This window comes from Barbus barbus (assembly GCF_936440315.1).
Source record: "Barbus barbus genome assembly, chromosome: 12".
Lineage (NCBI taxonomy): Eukaryota > Metazoa > Chordata > Actinopteri > Cypriniformes > Cyprinidae > Barbus > Barbus barbus.
In genome coordinates this window covers 14383816-14404779 of record NC_136740.1, presented here as the reverse complement: position 1 = coordinate 14404779, position 20964 = coordinate 14383816, and the positions used below count along the sequence as shown (strand labels likewise).

At 38.1% G+C, this 20964-nt stretch overlaps 2 protein-coding genes across 8 annotated transcripts; both read right to left on the bottom strand.

Moving 5' to 3' along the window:
- Window positions 1–82: 82 nt before the first annotated feature.
- Window positions 83–5324, bottom strand: LOC306878227 (uncharacterized protein). 2 transcript variants are annotated; one of them, XM_079430441.1, is made up of 7 exons: window positions 5136–5324; window positions 4763–4924; window positions 4517–4616; window positions 2999–3600; window positions 1386–1725; window positions 1049–1128; window positions 83–940 (listed from the first exon to the last, which is right to left on the bottom strand). In XM_079430441.1, exons 2-7 carry the CDS (start codon window positions 4898–4900, stop codon window positions 854–856), a joined length of 1347 nt encoding a protein of 448 aa, XP_079286567.1. In that variant the 5' UTR covers window positions 4901–4924; window positions 5136–5324; the 3' UTR covers window positions 83–853. The 2 variants fall into 2 exon arrangements, with proteins under 2 accessions (XP_079286567.1, XP_079286568.1); XM_079430442.1 differs by having other exon boundaries at window positions 700–940; window positions 4763–4916; window positions 5136–5299.
- Window positions 5325–6244: 920 nt separating this feature from the next.
- LOC306878226 (peroxisomal targeting signal 1 receptor-like) lies at window positions 6245–20699 on the bottom strand. Of its 6 annotated transcripts, none has more exons than XM_079430435.1 (17): window positions 20419–20669; window positions 17394–17551; window positions 17007–17045; window positions 16775–16892; window positions 16554–16697; window positions 16234–16324; window positions 15832–15922; window positions 14231–14353; window positions 12776–12886; window positions 12156–12239; window positions 11941–12060; window positions 10831–10974; window positions 10633–10703; window positions 10306–10527; window positions 8465–8630; window positions 7336–7493; window positions 6245–7248 (listed from the first exon to the last, which is right to left on the bottom strand). In XM_079430435.1, the coding sequence occupies exons 2-17, from the start codon at window positions 17505–17507 to the stop codon at window positions 7008–7010; spliced, it is 2037 nt and encodes a 678-aa protein (XP_079286561.1). In that variant the 5' UTR covers window positions 17508–17551; window positions 20419–20669; the 3' UTR covers window positions 6245–7007. The 6 variants fall into 6 exon arrangements, with proteins under 6 accessions (XP_079286561.1, XP_079286562.1, XP_079286563.1 ...); XM_079430436.1 differs by lacking the exon at window positions 20419–20669 and adding an exon at window positions 19776–19889; XM_079430437.1 differs by lacking the exon at window positions 12776–12886 and having other exon boundaries at window positions 20419–20699.
- Between the last annotated feature and the right edge of the window lie 265 nt (window positions 20700–20964).

The following is a 20964-nucleotide window of genomic DNA, read 5'->3' as shown; positions in this document are numbered from 1 at the left end:
ATGAAATTGAAAACCAATGTGAGTATTATGTACTACAATGTACACAAACACTACCATTCTAAAGCTTGGGGTCAGTTTTTTTCCCCGAAGGTAATGGGTTTTATTTAGGAAGGATGTATTGATCAAAATAGTGACAGTAAATGTTACAAAATATTTCTATTTCAAATAAATGCGGTCATCTTGAATTTTCCATTCATAAAACAATTCTGGAAAAAAAAATGTAATGCATCACAATTGCCACAAAAATATGAAGCCATTTCCGTCTTCCACTATTGATTTCTTTAGAATCAAGTGACACTAAAGGCTGGTGTAATGCTGAAAAAAATTCAGCTTTCCCCTTCACAAGAATTAAATACAATTTTAGGATCTCTTATTTTAAATTGTAATATTTCACTGCTTTTACTGTATTTTTCAATCAAATCAATGCAAAACACAAACCGACCCCAGACTTCTGAACAGTAGCAAACAGATATTGGATAACTGTTGTGTTACAAAATAGTTCAGATAAATTATTAATAATGCTTTTAAAAAGGATGTGGGCATCAGAGTTAAACATAACTGAAGAATGTTGATCGGCTGACAGTTTCAACAATTGCAGAGCTGAAAGTAGTGGCATATTATGACACTTATCACTAGACATGCGTTGAGAACAGTTGACAAGTTGATAAAAATCAGATAATAAAAAACGAAACAATATCTAAAATCAAATGATATTTTATTTACATTAAAACAGTGTTTATTTACAAACACACAAAGAAACCGTAAAGAACGGGAAAAAAGAATGATCATGTAGTTTAAAACTGTAGTATATACATAGTGTTGACTGGATTTATCCTGGTCTGCTCGGTTCGTCTCACTCGTTCTCCTTGAGCGACAGAATCAGAGCTCTCCTGTCCATCTGGTTCAATCTCGGTTTTTCAGGGGTGGACACTTTCAACATCTGAAGACAGACATGAAGATTCATTTAGTAAGTGACTACATAATACAAGTCTACAGTTGAAAAAGCACTGAGGTTTAAATATAACTAGTGGCAAATAACAGTAATTACCTGGGAGTTGCGGTCTCTGGGTGAATTCGCCTCCCTCAGGATCTGCAGAGGCGATCTGCCCTCACCAATCAGAACTTTTTCTGGAAAATTAATCAAATACCTCAATTTGCTAGTTTATAACCGAGAAAAACCATACTTGGGGGGGGGGGGGGGATAAAATGGTACATTCTAGTAAACGCTACAGATTCATCATTTTGTTAGTCTATCCACCTTTTAAATGTAAGAGCAGGTGCAGACATTTACAAACCTGAAATTGAAAATCTCATGGTGTCAGCCGCTTCCACTTATTTTAGCGGTTTTTAAATGTTGATGCTGTGTGGTGGACGGACACACTCACCTCTTGGTCTCTGTTTGGTGCGCACAACCATGTTGTTATTCTCATTTGTGGCCGTGTTTTTGGTGGAGAGCGGTGAGGACACAGATGTTTTTCCACGCGCCTGTACCCCTCTTGCTCTGACTCCAGTGCTCCCAAAGCCCACGCCCAACCATTGGGGCTTAAAAATAGCCTGACTTGGGCTGCGGGTGTCAAACTTCAGACAACGGATGCCGGACTGGACCGTTTCAACCTGGACACCGGTCACTGGGCTGGATTTGCTGGAAGCAACAGCAGGTTGAGGTGTGGGAGGTTTGCTCTCCTCCTGCTGCTCATGGCTCGACTCCGGAAGTGCAGAAGTCACCTGATGGAGTAAGGACACACATCAGTCAGTTCCTCACACCGTTCAACAGTATGGGAGGTTTTTTTGCCTGCTAAATCAGGCCAATAGTTCAGATTCCTACCTGTACTGAAATTTTCAAATGGTCCCAAAACAAAGAAAAACATCCATTTTAAAATGAATCACTTATGTTTGTAACATTGTTTCATATTTTTTTAATGGCAAAGAAAAGGTATTAATTTTTTTTTAAATTTATATTTTATCACATATATAAAATTGCAATTAAAAAAAAGTTTTTTAAAAGTTTTTAAAGTCGTGACGTATTGTCAAGTATGGTGACCCATACTCGAAATTGGTGCTCTGCGTTTAACCCATCCAAGTGCACACACAGCAGTGAGTAGTGAACAAATGCACACACACACACACACCGTGAACACACACCCGGAGCAGTGGGCAGCCATGCTGCGGCGCCCGGGGAGCAGTTGGGGGTTCGGTGCCTTGCTCAAGGGCACCTCAGTCGTGGTATTGAGGGTGGAGAGAGCGCTGTACATTCACTCCCCCCACCTACAATCCCTGCCGGCCGGGGGCTCGAACTCGCAACCTTTCGATTACGAGTCCGACTCTCTAACCATTAGGCCACGACTTCCCCCGGTTAAAATTAAATGATTTTTAGAAATATAATTGATTTAAAAGAAACCTATAATGCTCACCAAGCCTGCATTTAATTAGAAAAAGAGAGAAAGTGAAATATTAACACTTTAACATCACTGTTCTTCATCTTAAAATCTTTTAAAGCTGAATTTTCAGCATCATTACGTCAGTCTTTAGTGTGACACGGTCCTTCAGAAATCATTCCAATATTCAGATTTGCTCTTCATGAAAATTATAAGACAGAATTACCTAATAACAATAGAAACAATTTATAACTACTGTATAACTATTTTCCACAATTGTTTTTTTTTTCCCCCTCAGGATTCTTTGATAAAATGGAAATTTCAAAATAAGATTAAAAATGAAATAAAATTAAAATAAAGTTAAAAAATAAAAACAATAACATTTTCACGACGATTTAAATCTTTGACATGGTCTTACTCGGGTAATATTAAAGATAAAGATCAATTTTCACAGAATGTTCTTTACCTTATGAAGGATGATTTTATGTAGAAAACAGTAAATCACCAAAAAATTACTTTGGCTGGGTTTCACTCCCAGGGTCACAAATGCATACAGATGAAAGATGAACTACTCCTTTAAACATTCAGAACACCACAGTCTTTCAATAATCTCAAAAACAAACCTGTTCCTCTGAGGTCTGTGGTGGGACCTCATCTGCCTCGGAGGTCACGACAGCTTCAACAGCAGGCGTGGAAGTTTCATGCTCTGTGGACTGTGGTGGGACTGAGAAGAGCGCACAGGAGTGATCTTCATTCGCCTGCCTCTCAGCAGGAGGAAGAGGAGTCAGAGGACGTTCCCCCAGAGAAGAGGAGTAAACACCTTCACGACAAGCAAGAAGGCTCAAACTGAGCTCTTTCCTTAATGAAGCACCGAGCAGCAGAGCCTCCTCCGCCTCTTCCAGCGAGGCCTCAGCATCCACCTCCACCTCCGTGCCTCCAATCAACACAAAAGGGCTGCTGCATATGGAGCCGTAGCCCTCTGAAGGAGAAGAAAGTGCAGGGGTGGACACAGTATCGGTGTCCCCGTTGAGGGTGGATGAGTTCTGGGCTTTTACCACAGGGAGCAGAGGATCTCTGGGGTCTGCTTCATTTTGCTGATTCCCACTGGGCAGGCTGGGGTGTTTAGTGAAGGAGACCGGAGGAAGGGGAGTAACAGTGTCACTACCGGACTTGACGTCATTGAGAAAGAAGGTGCTCAGCCGCCGAGCAAGAGACGTGATGCTCACTGTAAAGGAGACAAAGGAGTTTTATCTTGCAGAGTTATGACTGAGAACGATTCATCCATGTATGCGTTTCAGTTATAAAAAAAAATAAACACCTTTTGACCTTATCTTTAAATCAATAAACCCACCCTATATTATTTTTTTGATCAACTGTTACACTTGGATGTGTCACAATACAGGAGGCTGTCACTACTCCGGTTTTGTAATGAAGTGGGAAGGGCTGAGGATGGCGACAATTTTCTCCTTCGGGAGAAACACTTTAGCTGCTTACAAATCTGAATAAATATGCACATTTGAATGCATTATGGATGTAAAATGTTTGTGCATCATAATTAACATCTTTAAAGAAATAGTTCAGCCATAAATTTAAATTGTCATCATTTACTCACCCTAATCTCATTCCAAACCTGTATAAATTTCTTTGAACACCAAATAAGATTGATGAACCAAACTGTTGATGGTCCCCATTGACTTCCATTGTAGGGAAAGAAATACTATGGAAGTCATTGGGGACCATCAGCTTTTGGATTAACAACAGTCCTCAAAATAGCTTTTATGTTCAATATAAGAAAGAAACTCATACAGGTTTGGAACGACATGAGGGTGAGTAAATGACCTTTTAATTTTGGGATGAAATATTCCTTTAACCACAGGTGGTCTTGTAACCTTACAAGTTCGTAGTGTTATTCACCTTGTAGCTGGTTGGTTTGGTTCTTGACTTGTAACTTGTAAGACTTTTTCCTTAAAAATACTTCCACAACCAAGTCAACTGAAAAAGTGCACTCTTTACAGAAAGGGCTGAGCTTATGAATATTAATTAGATTTTAGCTTGAGCGCTTTTCGCCATATTTTAATATTTTGCATTAAAACCGCAAAAACAGTTCACATGTGATACACTTGACGTAACGAGTCGATTACCCTTCATTGGTGTCCGAGTGATGCCAGGTGTGGGTGAGCGGGGGTCAAACACAGGTCCGACTGACTCCATCACCGGAAGAGGAGTGTAAGCCACGCCCACCTACGGAAAAATACAACCAATTCAACGCTTATCATGTCCATATTTGCTCACACGGGATCTGAAAATGGCATAATTCAGCTCAGTCTGGCTAATCAATGAGCGACTAAATCAATCTTTTATTAGAGAGACTCAAACAGAAGTTGTACCTGTATAGGTGTGCGGTCGATAGCGCAGGACGGTGAACGCGGGTCTGAGAGGCTCGCTACACGCGCTGCTCTCGGCCGCTGGCTCGGCTCTACCTTCGGTGTTGATGCCACAGACAGCTTGCTTTCACTGGCACCCATTTTACACGGTTTGCTACTGAAAAACTGCACGGTTTATGAAAACAGCGTTAAGAAGCGAAAAAGCAGATACAACCCTAATGCACCGACTCCTGCTGGCTTGCTAGAACATCGCTAAAAATATACGTATATGAATCCCTTAATTCAATTAACGTTAAACAAACAAGTAGCAGTTCTTGTTGTGTCGCGTTTTTAGCAACAAGACAAGTTATTGTCCAATAAATAAACTTAAACTCACCTTAACGCTCAAGATGTTCCGCGTGCAGTCCGCTCTATGGTCCTTTTAATCTTTCAAGCTGTATCAAATCAACTTTGTTAGGTTTTATACGCCTATATATGTACAAAAGCAGATATAAACAAAGAAATGCTTCAGTCGTCTTCCAATCTAGACTCCTCCGTGTGACTCCAGCGAGAGCATTTAAATGGGAAGTTCTGTGTTTGCGGCGATTTTTAAATAGACCAATAGCTGAACGCTAAATTCCTCCCTCGGCGCTTCTGATTGGCTGAGACTGCAAATACATTTTTATTGGGCGTATACCAGCGATTTGAAATACAGCCGCGTGTTGTTACCGTCTTCTTTTAATTATTTCGAGTTAAACAGTCAAAAGGACCAGGGTTGAGGGTTCCTCAAATCTTAGTCTGGAGGTCCAATCTGCTGCAGAGTTTAGCTCCAACTCTGATCAAACTCACTTACCTGTGATTTTCTAATGATCTTGAAGACTCTGATTAGCATGCTCAGGTGTGTTTGATTAGGGTTAGAGCCACTGCTCTATATATAATGACTATATATAATATAATAAATGTTCTCTATTATAGATCAGTGGATAGAGCTAAACTCTGCAGGAATGGACCAGAGTTGAGGATCCCTGCCATAGACCGTAATAAATACACAAAACACACAATCGCACTTCTCTTCTGTTTTTACAAAAAATACGTTTTAGTTTACGAATTAGTTAAGGAATTTATAATCGCCAATTATAGAAATCGTTGTAAATATGAGAAAGTTTTACTATTTTGATTTATGCTAACAGCAAGCTGAATAAAAAAAAAAAAGCATGTAATATTTTTGTCTTATTTTAATACTTTTGAGAAATAGGAAATTCATTTTTCGTTTTATTTTATAAAGGCCTCTAACACTAGCTTGCTCTATTCTATCTGTTTTCTTTTTATTTATTATATAATGTAGTAAAAAAAAAAAACAGCAAATGTGTACTGCATTAAGCTAACTGAGACTTGTTATAGCACTTGCATATCATTGCTCTTTTGTTGATTTTGATCGCTTCCACTGTCCTCATTTGTAAGTCGCTTTGGATAAAAGCGTCTGCTAAATGACTAAATGTAATGTAAATGAAAAGTATCTTTAATTAGTTACCAAGCATTTTTGTCAAAGCTTTATTGCTTGAATTACATAGATCATAATAGCAATTTGAGTTGGCTATATGCAAAACAATAATTATGATACAATACACAATATGGCAAGTAGAATTTACAATTAAGCAAATTAATTTACAGCAAAAGCAAATATCTGATAAGAAAGAGTGCTTACAGACATGTCTTTCAGTTTTACAACCCTTCGGTCACTCACAAATAAAGTTGCCAATATAACTTAAAGGCTTGCAAATCACCTTTGTTCCTTTGTATTGGATCCGTAGTGATGTAGAACACAGTTATTTCTCCACATCCTCGTCTCTGTGTCAAACAGAGGCAAGTACTTTGAGCTCACAGTGCAGGGACCCATTTGAGAAATATCAGAGTAATTTTTGATAAGGACAATGAAAAAAAAAAAAAAAAAAAAACTAATCTTCAAGATTAACAAAATGGGAAAATTAAAACGGATTCTCTGTAAGCATTAACTTGTGATAAAAACCGTAGCAAGTTTGTACCATGGACTTTTTAACATCTTTTTCTCAAGGGCAGTCATCAGTTCATCTGATGGAGCTAAATGGATGTTTCACACTGTTTTTTTTTTTTTATCTCCTCACATTTTAGCACCATCAAAAGTCATGCCCTCTGTTGAAATGTACACCTCCAAACTTGTTGTTTTCTCTCCCAAACAGGCTTCTCCACACTCGCATTCTATCTTCCTGTGCTCCTTCATCTCCTCCATCCTTCATTCTGTCTCTCCATCTCTCTGGCAGAAGTGCGCCAGCAGTGTGTCCAGATCTCGCCGGTCGGCGGCTGAGTAAAGTGAGCTTTCTCCCATCATGCTCAGTGCCATGCGTAACGTGGACCAGATGTTGTCTGACATCACAGTGGCTGCTGCACCTGGTCCTCGACCTGCACCTCCCTCTCCATCACCTGCGGCCTGTCGCTGCAGAGAAAGGGCCTCTAGGAAGTGCTCTACAGCCTCCCTGATAGAGATGCAAAAGGATGGCATTTATTGTGGCATTTTAGCTCTTTCTGGCATGTGTGCCCCTGTTAAACCTTCTTTTACTAACCTGTGCGCACCCAGATTGACACAGCTGATGCCCAGGTTATATCGGCTACGTACAAATCCAGGCTGTAACTCCAGCGCACGTCTGTAAGCAGCGACCGCCTCCTCTGATCGGTTCCCGTTAGCAAGAGTCGCTCCCAGCTTGTTCCACAGCAGATAATCCTTCATGTAGGGTTGAGAGAAGGAAGAATGTGAACTAAAATACTGATGAACAATATGTAGAATATAACAGTAGCTATGTTTACAGCCACCTATTTTTATATGGATTTTGAGATATGGCATAAAAAAAAATGCTGGATGGAAACGCAAAGATGCGCATAAATTCTAAAAATGCGCATGAAAAACACGTATGCGCTCAACTAAGTAGGATATATTTCTTGTCCAGTAAGAAAACATGCGCATGGAAAATACAATGGAAACACTTTTACTGAATAAATTCCTTAATGAGCATCAAAAAAAGACATGTGACTTGCATAAAACTGGACCAACCAACAGACCAATCTCATTGCATAGCATCTGAAATGCTAATTTTGTCATTCTAAAATGTTTGAGCAAAGTCTCGTCAAAGTACTTCATTATAATTAACTCCCAGAACTGCGTTCCTAAACAGCAGGCTCTGAAAATCAGATAACATGGCCGCTTTTCATCTCTGAAGCTTGTAATTTATTCAATTAAAAAAATATTATGTAGCCTTCAGTGCCTGGTGCAGCAAATTTTATTTTTCTTCATGATATTTAGCTAAGTTAATCAGGAAGTGACGATTTTGTTTTCTTCAACTCGTTATGGAAACGGTGCTTTATTCGCAACATGTTTAATTTGTAACTTTGGATGGAAACATAGCTAGTGTGACATACCAAGAACAATAACTATATTATCATACACACAAACGGACAATAAGCGTGTGTTACAGTTGTCACCTGTCACTTATATGCTCATTCAAGTCAATGTTTTTCTGGCTGTAAAAAAAAAACATTCTGAGAGTGATTCCAGTGATATCGTTCCTCAGTGGAATTATCGTTATTGCTTTGGTGTGGACTTCTCTATTTTCATAGAATTAGAACGATTATTAAAACTTTCTATATTTTTAGTTTTAACTTGCTTGGTGTATCAGTCTTAAGTGTGAAAGAACCAACCTGTGGCGTCACAGACAGGGCGGCAGAGAAGCAGTCCATAGCCTTGTCATACTCTCCGCTCAGGTTGAAGAGAACGCCCAGACCACACTGCAGCTCAGGGTCCACCTGTGTGGGGTCAGCGGCCGCTGAACTCAAAAATAATGTCTGCACTTCATTAAACAGTGCCCTAGGAAGAAGAACAACAAGTGAAAGAATGGATTAGCCTATTACTTAAAAGGGATAGGGACAATTTTAGGACACTTTTTTTGTCATTATTGATCTTGAGGGACCCCGTCCTTATTCACTTAAATTACTTGGAGCAGAGCAGTAAAAATATTCTTCAAAAATTCTTCTTTTGTGCTCCACAGAAAGAAAGAAAAAACATGTTTTTTAGCGAAATGGTGATTAGAATTTATTTTGGAAAATAATCTTTAATAAAAGAAAGACAGTGCATAATCATTCTGGAGTAGTATAAAAAAGTATTTTTATATCTGCACTCTCAACTGATTAAAACAGAGCACATGCAGCTACTCTCAATGCTGTCTGCAGACTGAACTCCACACCTGTGTTGTGTGCGTAAGATTGTGTATTTTTAGAGCACTGCCCACTTATGATTGGTGACAAATGTAAATTTGATGCTTGGTTACAACACTTTGTCCAGTCACTTATGCATGTCTCACATTAATGTAAGAAAGGCATTAAAACAGGCTGCTGTGGCTGCTTCCACGTCTGATCAGTTCAGTGTTACACAATCATGAAAACGGTTTAAAAAGGAATTCTGGGTTTAAAACAAGTTAAAGTCTTTGATAATGTTACAGTAACACTTATACGGTGTCCTAACCATTTGTCCACCCACATTAAATGCAAAAATGTTGCCTTCTATTTTCATAATTTCCAAGATGCTTCTCCATACTGCATTTTTTTTAATGCTTCTCCCTAATTTTTGTCATATAATATCGAATATGTTTCAAGTTCCACATAAATCCTTTCAGGAATAAACAAAAATGTAATCCTGTGATGGTAAAGCTTAATTTTCAGAATCATTACTCCAGTCTTCAGTCTCACATGATCACAAGAAAGCATTCTAATATGCTGATTGGATGTTCAAGAAACATTTCTTACTATTATCAATGTTGAATACAGTTGTGCTGCTTAATATATTTTTGTGAAAACTGATACATTTTTTTTATTCTCCAATAAATGGAAAGTTCAAAAGAACAGCAATTATTTATGCATCCTTGCTGGAAAAAAAAAAAAAAAAATTTAAAGGGTTACTCTACCCCAAAATGAAAATTATCATTAATCACTTACCCCCATGTTGTTCCAAACCTGTAAAAGCTTCGTTCGTCTGCTGACACAGAACAGCGTACACTGCTTGCGTCCAGCGGATACTCTCCAAAATGGCACTACGCTGAACCAGAGGAGACGAATTGTTGAAGTCGTTGTTTTTGTTTTCTTTGCGCAGAAAAAGTGTTCTCGTTGCTTCATTAAATTCAGATTGAACCACTGATGGACTACTCTGATGATGCTTTTCATACTTTTCAGAGCATTGACAGTGCCATTTACATAGCAGTCAATGGGACACTCACAAGCCTCCCGGGTTTCAGCCAAAATATCTTAAATTGTGTTTTGAAGACGAACGAAGCTTTTACGGGTTTGGAACGACATGGGGGTAAGCGATTTTTCATTTTGGGGTGGAGTAACCCTTTAATGTCTTTTAATGACTCCAAACCATACTTTCAGTCAATGAGATTTCAGTGCGGTGTGTCTGGTGCAACCGACAAAATGTAGTGTCACTCATCATATAGTGTACTTGTTTTAAACCCAGAATGTTTTTTCACAGCATTGATGAAACCTCTTACTCTGGCAGAAGGGATCCAAATCTCTCCCTCTCTTTCTCTCTCTCCCTCACACTCTCCCGCTCCTTCTCTCGTTCATGCTGCTCAAGGACATGCCGGTATTTAAGGTTGTGCCTCAACCAATCACGGAGCGTCTCGCAGGCCTGTCTGTGCAGTGACTCATTGGTGAAGCTCACAGCTAAAGCCATGAGCGCCGTCAGATTGTCCTTTTTCAGCTCAATACATCTAAAAACAATCGAGAGAAATAAAATGTGGAAGCGGTATTTTACTAAATCAGAATTTTCATATAGAATTGAATTGCTGTGCACAGGCTGAGGTTATACTTCTCACCTGCGGAGGGCGCTGATAGCAGCAAACTCTTGCTCGTTCTCTGCCTGGCAAGTGCCCAAATATTGCCAAGCCTGCAGCATCATCACACAGTCAGCATTTCACAAAGACAAACAAGAAAGCAGAACACCGTTATAATCCCTTGAGACAAAATGTATCATCAGTTTTTGGATGACGGGATTATACATATGAAGGGCTGACCAGCTGGTTTTCTGGCTCTCTCTGAACCGCACTCTCAAAGAGACGGACAGCTCCAGGAATGTCCCCCGCCTCCATCCTCTTCACACCCTCAGCAAACGGATCATCATGGGACAGGTAGGGGTTGTCTTCTTCAAACTGATATCCCTAGGAGAAAAGTAAAGGCATATTCACAGTAAGTTTTATGATATATAAAACATTTAAGTAAATGTTCACAAATCATTTTTCCTAACCATTTATTTGCTATTTCTGAAAAACTTTATACACACGTGAATGAATTATACTACCATTCAAAAGTTCAGTAATATTTGTTCTCTTTGGAGAGAGAAAAAAGTAGTTTTATTCAGCAAGGATGCATTCAATTGATCAAGAGTGACAGTAAAGGCATTTATAATGTTACAAAAGATTTATATTACAAATAAATGCTGTTCTTTTGTGCTTTTCTATTTATTAAAGAATGTTTTTCAACATTGTTTTATTAAACAATGTTTTCAACACTGATAATAATACTGTTTCTTGAGCACCAAATCACCATTTTAGAATGATTTCTAAAGAAGAAGAAAAAAAGTGACACTAAGGATTGGAATAACTGCTGATGGATATTCAGATTTTAAAATATAATAAAATAGAAAACAGTTATTTTGATTTGTAATAACATTTCACAATATTATTGTTTTCACTGCTATTATTGAATTTCAAATAAATGTAGCCCTGGTAAACAAGAGACTTCTTTCCAAAACAGAAGAAAAAAACCTTTGAACAGAAATGTTTTTGGAATCTGAACAATAAAAAAATATATATACTTCAGGAAAATGTTGAATGTTTTTTGTGCAGAAAATTAAAAAAATTAAAATATACAGCATGCAACATTTAACATGCTGTTTTGAATATCGGCCACAAGTAACAGCGTGATTTAAAACAACAGTTCAATAAATGAGTAGTTTTTGTTTTATTTTTACTCTGCCAATGAAAATAGTTCCAAGTGAAGCCAAATCAGAATCAAAGTCTGGAACTAACTGTTGTATAAACTGTGATAAAGTACAGACCAGAGCCTTTTAATTAAGTGCAAGTGTCCATGCTGTAAATGGGCACAGATGTATAATACCCAGGTACCTTGTCATAAGAGCTGCTGAGCATCTGGTCAAAATCTGAGAGCCAAGGGTGAGCTTCAGCATCCCTCTTCGCCATTTCCTCCCACTCCTGCTGGAGTTTCTCCCAGAAATCAACATCACTCTGAACTCACACACAACACACAAGCACCACCAGTGAATGCAACAGTATCACACTGAAGTTCATGTAAACATGTACAAGTGTTTACTCTGTCTCACCTCGACCGCTGCTTTGGCCTGCTGGAAGTCTGGTCCGTAAGCAGTGAATTGATCTACCCAAGATTCTGCAGATTCTGCCGAAACCTAATGAGCACAGCGACATGCCAGGCTGTTAGCAGCCTCGAGAACACACCACAGAGCCTGCAAATGCTTAAACACTACTCCGCCGAAGGGAAAAAAGAACACATACTGTGATGAATGAGAGTGGAGGAATAAAGAAAGGATGTAATGGAAAACGAAAAAGAGGGTTTGGGAGACCGACAGAAGAAGAAAAAATCTCACCCTCATTCATCCATCTTTCCTTTCCTCTCTACTTTAAGAATAGCAAACAATGCTCAGTGTACCTTCACTACAGCAGGAAGTCAAAGTGGTTTCAGTAGCTGGGCACAAATAAAAAGCAGTGTGAGCAGGGCATTAGCTCTACAGGCCTGGTGTCTTGCAGCGATAATTACATTAAAAAGCGCTATTAAATCAAAGACAGTTGAACAGTTTGCTCTCTTTAAGGCAAAAAAGGTTTGGTCAGCAGGGGCTGGTTAACAAAAATGACAAGCCTAAAATCACAGACAGAACAGAAATCGCAGGTCTACTGCATGACTGTTGCCAGATGATCAGGGTCCTACCTGCCTGACGATAGTAGCCCATTTTTCTGCCTGTTTAGCTTTAATTTTGTCATTCTTCTCTTTGCCCTCTTGAGTTTCCACTTGCACAGTCCCTTCCCCTGATTCCAGGAACTGGGCAGCCAGTATGGGACAGAGGGTACAGGGAGGGGTATTTATGTGTTTGGTGTGAGATTGTTAAGGATAGTAGGGAAATGGAGGTATGGATGGAGGTTAAGAGGTATCAAGATGGGATCAAAAGGGATTAAAAGATGTCATCATGACCGACCATGACAAAAGGAAGAAGGAAATATCACAATTAAACTATTGCTTGTTTGAACCATAAGATAAAAAAAAATTGTTTTTAGAAACAGGGGCCAGTTTTCAAGCGTCGTGTAGACCTAGTCCTGAACAATTGTGATTTTTCCTTTGAAAAAACTTGGTTTGACCTACAGTGGGGTCTAAATGTCTGAGACCACTAGCAAGTTTTAATACATATTTATATGAACAGGGTGACATTTTGAGAGAACTCTATGACTTAGAAATAGAGTAGAATCTACAATATTTCTTAATCATTTTACATCATAATGCAATAAACCGTATCAAACCTTAATATTTTAACTGTACATTTAAAAATGTTTATAAAAATACAAAACATGTATATAATAACATTTTAAATTAAATAGATTGATGTTTTTCAAATTATACTCCACTTAAAAGTTTGGGGTCAGTAAGTTTTTTTTTTGTTTTTTGAATGAAGTCTTATATGCTCAACAAAGCTGCTATTATTTAATCAAAAATACAGTAAAAACAGTAATATTGTGAAATATTACTACAAAAAAATAATAAAATAAATACATTTTAAATTGTATTATTCCTGTGATGGCGCAAATTAATTTTCAGCAAAGGACTTCAGTGTCACATGATCCCTTCAGAAATCATTCTAACACTGCTTTGCTGCTCAAGAAACATTTCCTATTGTTAGTAATGTTGAAAAGAGTTTTGCTGATTAATATTTTTGTGGAAATCGTGATTGTTTTTTTGTTTTTTTTCGATGACTAGGAAAGTTCAAAGGAACAGCATTTATTTTACAAAAATCTTTTGCATCATTATAAATATATTGTAACATTTGATAAATCTTTGGTGAATAAATAGTATTAATTTAAAATATATATATAAATAACTGACCCAAACCAAATATAATATAATATAATATATTATAATAGATAAAATAGAATCCCAAATTTTAAATGTGGTCTCAGACCCCACTATATATACAGAATCCAGTCTCTACAACAAATTAAGCTATCCAAAACTATTTCTCATGGGTAATTATTTAAAACCCAGCAGCGCACAGTGCAAGGAATAACAGTTTGCTGTTTAGTTATGGCTTGAGAAGAGCCAAGATGGCCACCAAGCGGCTGCAGTGTCACCCTTCACAGGGTTTCCTTTACGGCAGGAGCTGGGAAGGGCTCATACCTGATTAATGCCGGAGGCCCAGTGCTGTGCCTCCTTGGCCTGTGCTTTATCAGTGTTCTCTTTTCCTGCTCTGTCCTCCACAGTCACACTGCCCTCGCCAATCTGCCTAATGAACCGCAGGAACTACACAATAACAACAACAACAACAGCTATTACACATCTACTGCTAACAGGAAACACATTGGCGATGAACACACACATACACACACACAAACACAAACAAGTTCACCAGTGGTTTCTTCTTGACAGTTATGGTCAGACACAAGTAGACCACAAGGAGGTAGGAATAACGGCCAAAGACATAACGCATCCCAAATTATATGGTGAAGCATGAGCAGAGTTAAATGAAAGAGAAATATGTGCAAGTAAGGAAATGCCCATGAAAACAAGAACAATGTCACATCACTTTATTATCTACCACAAGTCAAAAGTGAACCTAAACAGGTTAATGTATTACTTTAACCTTTCTAAAAAAAATAACACAGAAGTGCATACTGGGATGTAAAAAGATCCCTTGAGACAACATTAACACAATTTTAGCATCTCTTAAAGGAATAGTTCACCCAAAAATGAATATTTACTCATCCTTACATCATCCAAGATGAGATGAGTTTGCTTCTTTATCAGTACATATTTGAAGAAATTTAGCATTACATCACTTGCTCACCAATGGATCCACTGCAGTGAATGGGTGCCGCCAGAATGAGAGAACAAAACAGCTGATGAAAACATTACAATAATGCACAAGTAATCAACATGACTCCAGTCCATCAATTAACATCGTAGGAAGTGAAAATCTGATCATTATGACGATTTTAAACTTCAAACCACTGTTCATGCCTGAAATACATTCATAATCCTCCATTCATAATATTGCTTTCTCCAGTGAAAAAGTCATCTTGTTCTGAATCAGTAAAGAAATACACAAATCAAGCACTGTTTACAAACAGAATCAGTCCAAAACAGTTCTAAATAAATATGCCAGTGGATTTTGATGAGAGGACAAGAGGGCATGGACTTTTTCTTACATGCATGCAGTTTTTCACTTCACAAGACAGTAATCGATAGACTGGAGTCACATGGAAATAATTGTGGATTGTTGTGATGTTTTTGGATTCCCATTCTGACATCACCCATTCACTGCACCAATGCTAAATATCTCCAAAATGAGATAAGTGATCCCTTGTGACAGATCAATTCTGTGATGTGGCATTGGTGAAAGCAGAACAAACTTTAGTCAAAAATCATATTTTTATAAAATTACATAAAAGTCTCAGTGTTGCTGCATTTAATACAGAAGTATATCATGAGAGGCCATGTTTTACAGTGATTTTACCAATGTGGACTCAAAAACCCTTTTACTGCAACTCTTAGATTTAAGTAGCTTGTTGCTTTTATAAGAATCGAAGTAACAGCAATGTTTCATAAACGGTTTCAGAATAAACTATTTTTCTGCGAAGTAATATAATTCATTATACCCGTTTGCAGGTGGACAAGCAACATAGCAAACTGGTTTGTTTTATGTATCTCTGCATATGGTGACTGACTAAAGTGTTTCAGGTGCAGCTCAAAGAACAGTTAAACCCTCCTCTTTCTCTCACCTCTGTGTTCTGTAGTTTAGGGTCATCCACTTTGGCAAGGAGTTCATTCGCTGTTTGCCGTAGTTCTTCACCTGACTGGTATTCTTGTGTCCTGATAGGATAAAAAATATATTAAAGCAAGGATATAATGACTGTACCAAATTGTTTTAACAAGTCATATCTTTCACTGCATCTTCAAATTGTGGAACATAACTGTGGAACAAAACAAATACAGCAAAAACACTTTGTCAATGACTTTCTAACATTTCCCTTTACTGAAATTTTAATCAAATAAATGCAGTTTTTCTGAGCACAAGAGACTTCAAAAGCACTAAAAATACAAAGTTACTGACCCCAAACAGTAGTGTATATAGCTATTATGATGAGTCTCTCTATACTATTCTTCAAAGATACATAAAATACCATTCTTTGTCCTGTTCTCTTTCTCCCAGATCTCCCAGCCATAACTTCTCCTCTGATTGCTCCAGGTATTCCTCTGCCCAGCGGCCAGGGTCTACAAGACAGGAGGAAGGGAACTGAATAGTGGAGGTTTAATAGAAGATGACAGAAAGAGTGAAATTGTGGAGAATGAAAGGATGGCTGGACAAAAACGAGTGAAGAATCGTCAGCTCCACCTAATGACATCCAATGGCTTCTAACGACATTATAATAAACCTAATGGCATCAACAATTAATCTGGATCAAATCTGGGCTAAAATAGCACATATTAAATATATATTAACCTGTCACTTCATTGATGAATTCTCTGGTCCAATCAGCATCAGCTGGATCCAGACCAGCCTGTCCAGAAGAAGCGGCGGAGTCAGCAGTAGACAGGAACTCTGCCGCCCAATCACCAGACAGCGCCAGAGCAGCCACGTCAGGAGCTGGGAAACGAAAACATATGGTTATAACACACAGAAGAGTGTTAAAATCGGACTGCGTGTGTGTTTGTGCAGTCTACCTCTCTGTGGAGCCTGTCTGTAGCTCTGTTGATCTATCTGCTGCATTTCCTCCAGCAGTTGACCCATATCAAAACTCTGAGGAGGTCGTTGCGGGGCCTGTAGAAACTCACTGACAAGCTGCATTTCAAAACAACAGGACGTCATTACAGTAAGAACAGAGAACATGATCACAGACTATTTGGCAAACTCATCAGGTCTATGAAATATTGAAATATCCAAAAGACCACACACCTCCTCTTCAGTGGCTATTTCAATTGGAGTAGGGGGAATCTGTGGGGGGGAGGAAAGAAGCTTTTTAGTATTCATTTAATTGTATTATAATATTTTTTAGGGTGAAACTAACAACTATTTGTCAATCTATTAATCTATTTATTTACTTTTTATTAGATGATGTATTTAACTATTCTTTGATTCCAATTAATTATATAGATTTTATTTTTTCCTGAGTAGTCGATTAATCATTTAGTTCACTTACCAATAAATGATAACCATAACTTTGAAGAACAGTGTGATCACATTCAATGCAAATCACCGTAATTTCATTATAGACAATAATGTGTAATTCCGGCCCTAAATATTTTGTCATGGTAACAGCAAAGAAAATGTCCAGTAACTTACAGTGGGTGTTGATCGGTGTCTCCAAGCCCCTCCCTCTTGGGTCATGTGACCAGTCAGTTTCATGAGGGGATTGGCTCCCCCACATTCCGCCTCCACTAACTCCCGCATCGCCATGGCAAAACACCGTCAAGCTGGTTCAAACTAACACCTTGAGATATCTACAAGTAAACATAATATCGTCATTGAATGGTGTTATCATAAAAGTGACAGCAGTGAAGTATAGGCTGCAATACACTACATGACTTTTAAAATCTGTACAGATATGTACAGGCCCTGGTTTCACAGACAGGGTTTAGACTAAACCAGGATTAAGCCATAGTTCAATTAGGACATTTAAGTAATTTTTATTAACATGCCTTAGCAGAGCTCCAAACTGCGACTAAAATGGTCGCATTTGCGACCAAAAATATTAATTTGCGAGTGAAGTTTTTGCTGAGGTCGCCACTGGCGACTATATATAATTTACATGAAAGGACTTTTTTCCCGATTGTTTTGCGCTCACATCTTTTGTTATGTTCACGTATTAAACTTACATAAGACGATGCGCATCAAAGTTTTACTGAAAAGAGTTTCAAACAGTCCTCGTCTCTGCCGCACACAGTCTGCTGAACGCAGTGAGAGAGGAAATGTATAAAGCTTGTAAACATTGCATTGTAATACATTTACCTCAGAATAACCACTCAGTGTCCATAAACTCATCAGTCAGCTAGAAAAATAACCATAAAGAGGAGCGTTTTGCTATATTTATGCGCTGTTGCATATTAATATTTTTACTTATTCTGTTGTACATGATTCAACTCCTCCTATAAAATTGCATTTTACTAATGAAGAAAAACAGACTGAATGTGTGAAAGACCTGACAACATTTATAGGATGCACTGCACTCAGTTGCCAAGTGATGCTTATGATACTGGTACAGATTCTGTGTAAGGAACAATTCTTTGTGACTGTATATTTCAAGTTGTAAAAGACATTTAATTCACACTTTAAGTGAACCTTAGTCCCCCGGTCGACCTGATCATCTACAAGATGGATTAAAATGCTGATAAAGCCTAGTAAAGATAAGACATAAACACATGACAAAATGATTGAAATGTTAAAATAGTTAAAAAATCCTATATATTTCTTTTATAGGAGCCAATGGCTCCTTACTCGATTTTTTTGTCTGGAGCCCTGCTTAGAAAAAACATTACTGGTGTGCATCTTGAAACAAAACAAAGGCACTGATATATTTTAAGATCAGTCAGTGCAAGTTTCTTTCAGTTGAAATGGCTCAGATTTACATTTTAGTCTGGGACTAGGCTTAAGCCATGTCTGTGAAACTGGCGGTAGGTGTCATACACTTGCTTACTTTGTAAATAGTTACAGAAGAAAAACTGGGTATCATACACAAAGCGACTGAGGATCACACACTACCAGACTTTCAAATCGATCACAACTTACGCAAAAATATGTGTTTTGTTGCTAGGAGATGACAAAAGAACAATACATGTTCTATAATTGGCTCAAAAATATCAAACATGTTTATAGTCCAATGAAATCCCAGTCTGTGACTATCATCGCGATTTCATGAAATCTCTCAACTCAAATCTGCAGAGTGTCTCTGACTGTCAGCAACTAACATCAACTTCTCCAGACTGTAAATCACTGCAAAAATCTTGGTTTAAAAAATTCAATGAGTTACATGATTTTCTGAATAAAGATTAAGGAAAAGTATTTGTAAAAAAAACTACAAAAAACTACAATTTCTACCCAATAAAATTGTATACTCGTTATAAAATACCCACTTTATCAAGTTACATGACTTTTCTGGTCTAAAAATTACACTTAACTTTTTTTTTAGATTTTAGATATTTGTTTTCTTATATAATGATTGTTTTGTCTTAATTTAAAACATTTTAAGTCATTTTAAAGGTATAGTTCACCCTAAAATAAAAACATTCTGTCATTACTTACTCACCTTCAAGTTGCTCCAAACCTGTAAGAGTTTTTTATTTTTCTGTTCAAACACAAAAGAAGGTATTTTGAAGAATGTCGATAACCAAACAGTTGAGGATAGCTATCGACTTCTAAAGTATTATTTTCCATACTATATTTGGAAGTCACTGGCTACCATAAACTGTTTGATAACAAATATTCTTCTGTGTTCTACAAAAAAAATGAATTTTGGGGTAAATGATCCATTTAAGAGGGCCCCTAGTGAGTCCCCGACCCTCAGGTGATCAGTATTTGTAGCCCTAATAACACAGAAAGGTAACAGGATGACCATAGTGCCCCCGAGAGTGACATCCACGGCTTCTTTTATACATCTTAGTCTATTTACACCAAAAAATCATAACATATAAACAACATATAACAATTTCATCTCCTATGTTACTATACCTGCCACAAACAAAAGCGTATCCAGCCTGAACAGGGACTGAAAGACAATGAATCATCGGCTTAAGATAAATCCTGCGGACTGAGCTACCTTTCCACTGACATAAACATATGTTCCATCAGCTTATCCAGACTAGAAGGATTACACAGATTTCATTGTTCCTAAAAACAGCTATTAACAATTAACCAAGATTGCATGTGAACAAACAGCCCTGGTTTACCTTGCTGTCGATCTGCAGTTATCCCCAAACCACCTGCTTCCTTCATGTATTTGTCACAGTTGATGAAAAATCAAGTCAGACGAGGGTTTGTTCTATGAATGACCACCGGTTGAATTGGTCATCAGATAACTCAAACTCTCAAGCACTAAACTGCATGTCAGACATAACGTTACTGTACTCTTCTGCTCCGAGTCTGACTCTTGTCTGCTGTCAGTTTGGCTTCAGCACAGCAACATTAAGTGCAAGTGTGACTTTCCTCAAATGGAAAAGGCAGTTGCACATCCCAACGTAACAGACAACAACCGGTTAGCTGTTCACAGCCGTTTTTGTGCTGCAGGTTTGAGTCATAACAATGAAGCTAGCAGCTCAACTAAGTCAAATATGCTGCAGACAGTTAGCTTACAAGCTAAATAAACTCATCTCACCTGCACAGGCGGTGTTGTCACCTCTCTCCTCCTCTCTTTCTCCTTTTATCCCGAGAGTAATGGAGTTTAGACAAAGACAAAACACAACCGAGCGTAGCAGGCCCTAAAGAGACAGCTGAGGTTAACGGCCCTGTGGTTGTCGGTACCTGACGGGTAAATGTGGCGCTGGTGACCCGTCCTGTCTTTATTTACCTTCCTCGTGTGGCCCAATGAAACAAGAGCGAACCAGCCACACGAACCCTACACGCTACGCTCCGGCTATTCACAAACGCGATTTGCGTAAAGACCAACCGCAAGCAGCGCTTTGAACTGTGCTGAGCAACGTGAGCATGACGACGGATGGAGCGAGATTTACGCTGAAGTTACGTAAACTTCCTAAAGTGACAGCGCATGCTTTGAGTGACAGGTTGATAAGCTATAGTTTGAAGATTCAGGAATAGGATTTTGTAGAATGAGCAGTAATTTTAAATCCTGTTGTGCAGTGTCTTTTTTAGCTCTGTAATTTTTAAAAAATAAATATGCATGTGCAATTTAGGGGCTTATAAA